The sequence below is a fragment of the Zingiber officinale genome, chromosome 1B (genome assembly GCF_018446385.1).
Source record: "Zingiber officinale cultivar Zhangliang chromosome 1B, Zo_v1.1, whole genome shotgun sequence".
NCBI classification, from domain to species: domain Eukaryota; kingdom Viridiplantae; phylum Streptophyta; class Magnoliopsida; order Zingiberales; family Zingiberaceae; genus Zingiber; species Zingiber officinale.
This window is the reverse complement of record NC_055986.1, coordinates 134,425,850-134,434,503: the sequence shown is the minus strand read 5'-3', so window position 1 is coordinate 134,434,503 and position 8,654 is coordinate 134,425,850. Positions and strand designations below refer to the sequence as shown.

Here is an 8,654-nt window from a genome sequence, read left to right as displayed (position 1 = left end):
CACTTACGATGTATGATTTTCATATTATCAGCATAATAAGAGCAGATGGAAGCTGCTTCTTCAACCAAATATATATTACATATTGATCCCTCAACTCTTGCTTTGTTACAAACATTATTCTTTAATTTCCTCAAAAAATTTTCAAATGGGTACATCCATCTATATTACACATGATCACCTAGTTATGCCTCATAAGGTAAATAAACATATAGATGTTCCATAGAATCAAAAAAAACTAGGTGAGAATATTCATTCAAACTTACAAAGAATCATTGGAATGTTTGTCCGAAGCTGAAACATATCTGGTGTCATAATAACCCTTGAAGTTAAATCTCTGAACAAGAAACTCAATTCTGTAAGTGCTTGCCAAATATTGTTAGAAAGTAGGTCATAGAATGCTATTGAAATTAGTATTTGTATAAATATGTGACAATCATGACTTTTCATTCTAGACATTTTAAACCTATTTGTATCAATACAACGAGACATATTCGAGGTATATCCATCAAGAAATTTGATTGCTTTCAACCAAGTAATTTACCTTCTTTATCTATTGCATAACATGCTTTTGGATATTTACTAGTTGTTTCATTCTGATGCAACTCATATCTATTTACTAATTGTCTTAACTCCACGTGTGATTTTTTTATATCTTTAGTTTTCCAATGAACATTTATCACAGTATTGAAAATGTTATCGAAGAAATTTTTCTTAATATACATCACATCTAAATTATACCGAATGAGTAAATACTTCCAATATGATAACTCCCAAAATATGTTTCTTTTCCTCCAACCACACTTGTTCACTCTAACAATGTACTTATTTATATCATTAGAATCATCCTGATATACTGATATAAATCCATAACTATCAATTTTATTAAGAACTTTTTCACTTGATTTTGATACGGGAGGAGGTTTCCTAACCATTTCATTCATTTTGAAATTTTTCTTATTTCTTTTGAATGGGTGATCAATTGGTAAAACTTTCCGATGATTATCAAACTAGGATATCTTTCCACTACACGATAATGAAAATGCATCAGACTCACTCATGCAATATGGACACGCTAACTTGCTAGCTATGCTCCATCCTGATAACATTGAGTTTGCTCGAAAATCACTAATCATCCAAAACAAAATAGTATGCATTGTAAAGTTTGATTTACCTTCAATGTCATAAGTCTCAGACTCTACATTCCATAAATGGATCAACTCAACAATCAAATACTGTAAAAAAATATTTATTTTCCCTTTTGAATTCTGAGGACAAGGAATAAGCACAGTAAGAAACATGAATTCATCTTTCACACACATCCATGAAGATAAGTTATATAGTGTTAATATAATTGACCAAGATGAATATTGTTACCCACAACTTCCAAATGGTTGAAATTCATCCGCGGAAAGTCCAAGTCTCACATTATATGGTTCCAATGCAAAGAAGGAAAATATTGTATCAAAATGTTTCCATGTCACAAGGATCACACATTATATCTCTTTCGTGTATATGGTTTTAATGCCCCTCATGTAGCTTGTTATTGCAGCAGATGCATACAAGCGTTGAAGCCTAGTAATTAACGGGAAGTAATACATGACTTTCAAAGAAATATTTTTTTTTTTCTTCTCAAACATACGACTACTCTACTTATAACAAGGAAGATATACATTCTGCATTCTATCACTTCGCTATCTTTATTTTAAAAGATTATGCACATATTAATATAATGATTCTTCTCAATGACATACGTGGTATATACGAATTTAGTTTAGGTTAGACGTTTTTCTGGAAAAATTGTTTCCTTGGGTGGAATCGTGATTTTCTGTTCCAAAGAATGTCCTCGGGCAAAAGGATACAACGAGAATGGAAGTATCTTTTTTCTATCATACACTTTAATTTACTGACTCTTTATTCTCACACGCTGCTGTGACAAATTTCTTGTTTGTGGAGATACTCAAGAAAATTGCTTATAGCTACAAGGAGAGCCATGGTTGGACTAAAAAATTATGTGGAAGCTTAAATAATACTTCGCCTAGCATGTAGGTTCTCTGCAGCTCTGACTTGATGTCGCATTTCTGTTCTCATGATTGTAGCTTTAAGATATTAAGAAAACTGGTTGAGACATCACACTGTGAGATAATAAGAATGGAGGAAGGTAATCTTTGCAAAGTAATGATAGCAAGTCAGAAATCTAGATACCACAAGAATACTAAAACTAAGTTAATGGATCATACTCATAAGCACTTAAGGTTGAGATAATTTTAAATAATGATTCAGTGTATTAGATTTGTTAGTATAGTTATTATGGCAGTCGCCAGTTAGTGTTGATTTGTAATATAGGTAAACGCATAGTTTTTTTATTGAATGATTGTTTTTTCCTTCTCGACACCAATTTTTTAAAGTGGTGACAACATTATATTTTGATTTTTCATCTTGCATACCTTGTTCTAGATAAGAGTATCCTTTCCGTTAGATTTGTTATCTTCTAGACCTTGATCCTGAACTGATTTTCCCATTCTGCTAAGACCAGTCACTAGGATGGATATCGCTCGGTGTCCTCTCATTTGTCCTGTCTAAAGTCAGAAATCAATGAGGAAAGTGACTGCTGACAATCATCAACCTAGGCATCTGCTGACAATCATCAACCTAGGCATCTGTTTAATGAGAACTTTTTGTCTGTTTTGACATGATGACAATTCTCTTCATGAATTACAGAAATACGCACATCAAAGTAGATTGCATGTTGTAGCAAACTCTTGATGTGATAATGTATAATGCACTTTTCATTTTCATTTTGCACAACCAGTTCAGCAATGGAATCCCTCGAGACATGTCAGTTGGGCAGCTCATTCACGTGCTAAGTAGGAGGAGGCTGCATCTTGCCGCTGGGAAAGCTCTTTTCATGTTTGTTAATAATACTTTGCCTCAAACAGGTACTCCTGTACTTCATTTCTTCTCGATCGCGAATTTATATATAAACTGAGCTTATATCGAAGTGAACTTTCTTGAAGCTGCTATCATGGATTCGCTACATGAGCCATACAAAGATGAAGATGGGTTTCTTTATATGTGCTACAGCATTGAGAAAACATTTGGATGAATTCATCTCTCAGGCCTCAGTGTATATAATCTCCTTGTAATCAACAACCATAATGAGACAACTGGAGCAAATGTTCATTGGCTTATAAAAATTAAAAGCTCTATGACTCCGCTCTAACTTATACAACACCATTGTATCTTTCCCTATAAAATCGGGTCAACATGTGTTCCAATCTAAATAAATGCCCCTGGGGTTTGACTTGATTGATTGTGTATATCGTGTGAATGAACTGATAAATGGTGTGTATCAGGTGCTTGAACACTCGCCCACCTAAATAAACAAACGATTGTGCAATTTCTCTGTCGAATTGTATACCTTGCACTCTATTCAATCCAAACATTATAATAGATTTAATAAGTTTCAAATATTATGAATATGTGTTGAATATCTATTTTAAAATGCACATCATTTTGTTTGGTAGGTTGTTTTTTCTGAGATAGCACACGAAAGTTCAATAAGATCTACAGCATGCATAACATTTCATCTAGTCCAAGTCACAAACAATTGATTGATCTGCAAAGTGTGCCTACAAAAGGCTTTCTAGATAGGTTACATATGTTATTGGCATACCAAAGGGTCCTTTATGGGCTTTCAGCATAAGAATGTTTACCCTTTTTATTAGGATAGAGTTCGGCATGGCCGTTCAGGTATCGTTGCATCGACAACCTTTTGTTTACACTACACGGCAAGATATAGTCTCACTCAAAAGATCACTCCTCAAACTGAAACATTGATCGAGAAATGAAAGGAAATAAAAATGATTAGGAAATTACTCGGCCGACATGATGCAGTCAATAGCTTGCTTGCAAATCCCTGTCATTGTTGCCTCTGGCCCATATACCTACAAGTGTAATTTGAAACAGCAAAACAAGTCTACGTTTTACTACTTTATATGTAATAGAACATGGATAATGAGAAGTCAGTTCTAGGTTCTTACCTCGAGTGGTACCCCAAGTTCCTCACTGAGAGCCCGCATTTTTGCAAGGCCAATCTGATAATTGGGACCGCCTCGTCTCACAAAGATGTGCATCCTTGCAGCCTTTAGCTTTGCTTGCTGTGTTCAAATAGTAAATCTTGGAATCATGCTGACATTGTTTGAGTAACCGAAATCCAATTCATCAAGTCAACTAACCTTCTCTCTCAAAGCTCGGATAATGCCGTTAAATGTAGCTGCAACATCAGTGAAGTTAGCGATACCCCCACCGATAATAAGGGCTCTCTTGCGGCCATCAGGATCTGCGGTTGCACACTACAAAGCACAGAGGCCTCATTTTGGGGGTTTCAATGGAAAGAATAAACCTTCTTGAAAGAGTAGAAGAGAAAAATGCCAAAAAGATAAAAATATAATCATACATCAACAACAACTCGGGCATATTGCAGGACCTCCTCCTCATTTGGAGCACCACTGTATTCTGCATAATTTCCTAGTTCTGATGCATAACCCAAATCCCCAACCTAATTTTGACAATGTCAATCAAACTCAAGCAATACTATGAATTTGGTGCATAAATATTGTGAAATTCTGTAATAGAAACAACTTACTGTATCAGCGTATATGACGCTTGCACCGCCGCCAGCCACCATGGTCCATATGCGTCCTTTGGGATTTAGAATGGTGAACTTTAATGAGGCACTAGTCTGAAATCAAAATGATAGTACTTTAAATGAATGATCTAGGTATGAGGACATAGGTATAGAAGTCACTAGTTGAAAGGAGAAAATAAAAGTGAGATACAAAGAATAGAGGGACAAATATTAGAGCACTAATACTTATTGCAGAATGTGTTCACGGGATCATTGGACGAAAACTGAATGAAGCATTGCAATGCTTGCTATGGATCAGGATGTTCTATTCTTTTTTCCTTATGTTAGCCATGTTCCTTTGGAATGTCTGAAGCAGGCTTGCTTGCCATTAATTTCAGATGGGAATAGAAACAAATGAGCATGCATCTTCAAGTGCTAAGGCACTGCCTATAACTATTTTCAGCACATACTTGAGTAAACTCTTCAAAGTGTATATAAATGTAGAATCTTTCCCATGCTACCTCAGAAGTTTAATAGCAGATTATTGGTGCAAAAAGATCTATATATTAAAATCACTACTGCTAGAGTTTATGTTTCATGACTACTGACACTATCAGAAAGACGCTCTGATAGAAAATCTAAAACTTCCTACCTTTTCATCGAGTCGATGGATATAGCTTTCAGCAGGATTTAAGACTCTTCCAAAAGGGAGTGGAAATTCAATGTCCCCCCATCTGAAAAGCTTTTCAGAGCTAAGCCCAGTAATATCAAAAGATAGAGAGCTAACATCCAGCATATTTGCCTCAAGGCAAAGTAAGAACAATCACATACTTGTTGAAATTCTTAAAAGCAGCTGTGTCATCCAGTTCCCCTCGCATATCCAGTGGATATGGTTCTCCATTCACTAAAGTGAACGGGTTCATTTCAATAAAACTGAAATCCAAGTCTGCAATGATAACACGATTACTTCCAAGCCACAGTGATACATAACTATAAAAGCAAATATGGTTGCTCTTAAGCATCTTTTCATGCACTAAAAGAACTTTCTTTCTGCAGAAGTCAGTTCTGTATTCAAAGGAATTCCTATGGACAAGTTAAGAAAGATCATAAAATCATAATGACTTTTTTTTGACAAACAATTAGCTACTAGGCACAAAATATTTGTATAACTAAAAATATAAGCTTTCACATGTGCTGAACAAACCTTGGAATACAGCAAACACTCCTTTAATGAAGTCTCCTATTTTCCCCCGAACCTGTGAAACAATTGCCATAAGTTAAGCTCTGTGAATCACCATTTCTGCCTGTGATCCAAAGCAGTTTAATCATTTTAATTACCAATAGCGCCCTAAAGAGGGTGGTTGTCATAGTAATTATAAACTTTTAGCCAAACAAGTCTGTTCTCATTTTATGCCCAAAAAGTAGGCAACTTCTCTCATAATTATCACAAGTTAAGCTAGAAAAGGTGCTGATTTCATTGTACCTCAAGAGGGAGAGTTGCAATCAATGGAGCACATGCCTCGGTTGTCATGGACTTCTCAGTAGGAAGGAAGATGGTCTTAACTTTGTCCCAGTTGTCCTCAATTTCAATTCCTCCACACTCTGAGAAGCTAATGGTGCAACCAAGCATCTCAGATACAATGGAAAGGTAGTACTCTTGCTCATGGGGGATGAATGGCTCGACTATGAATGTAGTGATTGGTGCCCTGCACCCTTCCATTTCAACCTATATGCAATCACAATTCCTCCCATTTAGCACACTCCAATACTCCAGCGCTTCACTAAAGTGCAAATTGGTACAGATGCTTACCTCCGATCCAAGGCGCGTCTTGACAAACTCAGCAATCTCGGCCAAGTCCAAGTTGAGGGCAACCAAGCCGCTCTTCCCACGCTTTCCGAACAACATGTCGGGTTTCACCACCAATTTCATGGAAGAGATCCATGGTTCCTTGTTCACCAATTCAGCGAAGTCCGTCGATTGCGTAACCTAAATGCACCAAACAAATTAACAATTTTCACTTGCCGCGCTAATGGATCCGAGCTTTTATCTCCCACAGAGACAGACCAACTCCCACTATAAAAACTTGAAAAATCTAGAGGCCCCCTCCAACTCCAACCAACGAAACTCAAACAATAGATAGAACCTTCAGCGAAAAGGCAATCGGGAAAGAAGAAATCAAACCAGAAGTGAGAAGACCAGATCACTTGAGATCGAACAACAAGTGTCAAGTAAAATTTGAAAACTGACGCGGGAGATCAGGATTGGAGAAAATGAAATGGAGAAACAGCTCGCCTGGGCGGAGCAGATTTGGAGGTCGATGTTGGCGAGGCGCTTGAGGTGATGCTTGAGCAGGCGCTTCGAATCGTACTCGCGAATCTTCTTCCTGGCCATCTCCTCCTTCTCCTCTGGCCTCCAAACGGTTGCTCCTGACGATTCGATTGATCGACTGAAAGTTGAGACGATACGGCATCAGAGATCGGAGGAGATAAGACAGAAGGCCGCCGGTGGAGCTACCATATTCTATGCGGAAAATCAATCTACCGTTGGATGCGACGAATCAAGGATCTGAAGTAGATTTCGATTAGATTTGCAACGGTGGAAATCGTGTTAATTAAATAACGCGGACGATAAAAAATTTAAAAGTGACTTTATTTTGTATGATTTACCGAACAATAATATACGAAAGTTTGTTAAAATATCTTGAATTTGATATATTATATGTATTAATTTAATCTGAATTAAAAATTATAACTTTTTAAAATTTACACCGTGCGTGTTGTTGATGTTAGAGTATTTAACAACACCAACAAGGTGTTGCTAATACTCTTAACGTCAATAACGGGCACATTGTAAATTTTGAAAAGTCGTATTTTTTTATTAAGTTAAAATCATGAAATATATAATATATTAAATTAAAGCTCGTTCAAAGATATTTGATTAAATATATTGTACGTCTTGTAAACACGGGCGTAGTGCAACCCAGACAATTTCCATATAGCCACTACCCCTAGCAATATTCTTTCAAGGCTACACTGGTCCAGCCCAGTGTAGCCTAGCCAATTTTCATGTAGCAACCACCCACAATATTATTTTAGGTCAATATCAGAATAGGTCTTGCATGAATACCGAGTGATAGAGCAATTGAACTAAGATTTAATCATGGTTAGTGATTGAGCAATTGAACTTAGATTTAGCCCAGAACGAGTGATGATCTTGGCTCCGCCATTGCTTGTAAATCAATTTGAGTTAAAAGTTATAACCTCGTTATAGTTATTACGATTTCGTAACTATTATAATATATATGTTGGATAAATTTTGAGAGAATATAACTTTTGAGTTAAGTTGATCCACGAGACATACAATATATCAAATCGAAGATATCTGAGATATCTTTGATTTGATATATTATGCATTCCATGATTCAACATAAATTAAAAGTTATGACATTTTAAAGTTTATAACATGTGTGTTGCTGATCTTAGAGTATCAGCAACACCTTATTACTCATCTTCTAAGATCAATAATACGTTGTTGTTGATCCTCTAAGATCAGCAACATGTCATAAACTTTGAGATATCATAACTTTTTGATTCAGGTTGAACTACGAAACACATAATATATCAAATCTAAGATTTTTCAATTTGATATATTGTGTGTTTCATGATTCAATCCGAATTAAAAAGTATGATACTCAAAGTTTACAGTTCAACACATTGTTGCTAATCCTTTGAAGATCGGCAACATATTATTGCTGGTCTTCTGATGATTAGCAACACGTTGTAGCAGCTAAGAAATCGTAATTGTTATAACTTTGAGATACCATAACTTTTAATTCGAATTAAACTATGAGACGCATAATATATCAAATCGAAGATCTATAAACAAACTACAATTTTATAAAGTTTTTATTTTTAGAATGTCTTAGGTTCATCAGTCGGTTTCATTCAAAAAGTGACTAATGGACTTAAAGAATTTGGGATGATATGAAACTAAGATCTATTTATTCATCTAGTTCTCCTAACTACA

The 8,654-nt window shown here is 35.7% G+C and overlaps 1 protein-coding gene across 2 annotated transcripts; it reads right to left on the bottom strand.

Annotated features, from left to right (window-relative positions):
* Positions 1-2,956: 2,956 nt before the first annotated feature.
* LOC121980350 (ATP-citrate synthase alpha chain protein 2-like) lies at positions 2,957-7,141 on the bottom strand. Of its 2 annotated transcripts, none has more exons than XM_042532361.1 (12): positions 6,921-7,141; positions 6,438-6,614; positions 6,111-6,353; positions 5,832-5,883; positions 5,459-5,573; positions 5,280-5,361; positions 4,646-4,741; positions 4,457-4,558; positions 4,236-4,352; positions 4,041-4,157; positions 3,877-3,944; positions 2,957-3,014 (listed from the first exon to the last, which is right to left on the bottom strand). In XM_042532361.1, exons 1-12 carry the CDS (start codon positions 7,017-7,019, stop codon positions 2,972-2,974), a joined length of 1,311 nt encoding a protein of 436 aa, XP_042388295.1. In that variant the 5' UTR covers positions 7,020-7,141; the 3' UTR covers positions 2,957-2,971. The 2 variants fall into 2 exon arrangements, with proteins under 2 accessions (XP_042388295.1, XP_042388288.1); XM_042532354.1 differs by lacking the exon at positions 2,957-3,014 and adding an exon at positions 3,545-3,781.
* Positions 7,142-8,654: the final 1,513 nt, after the last annotated feature.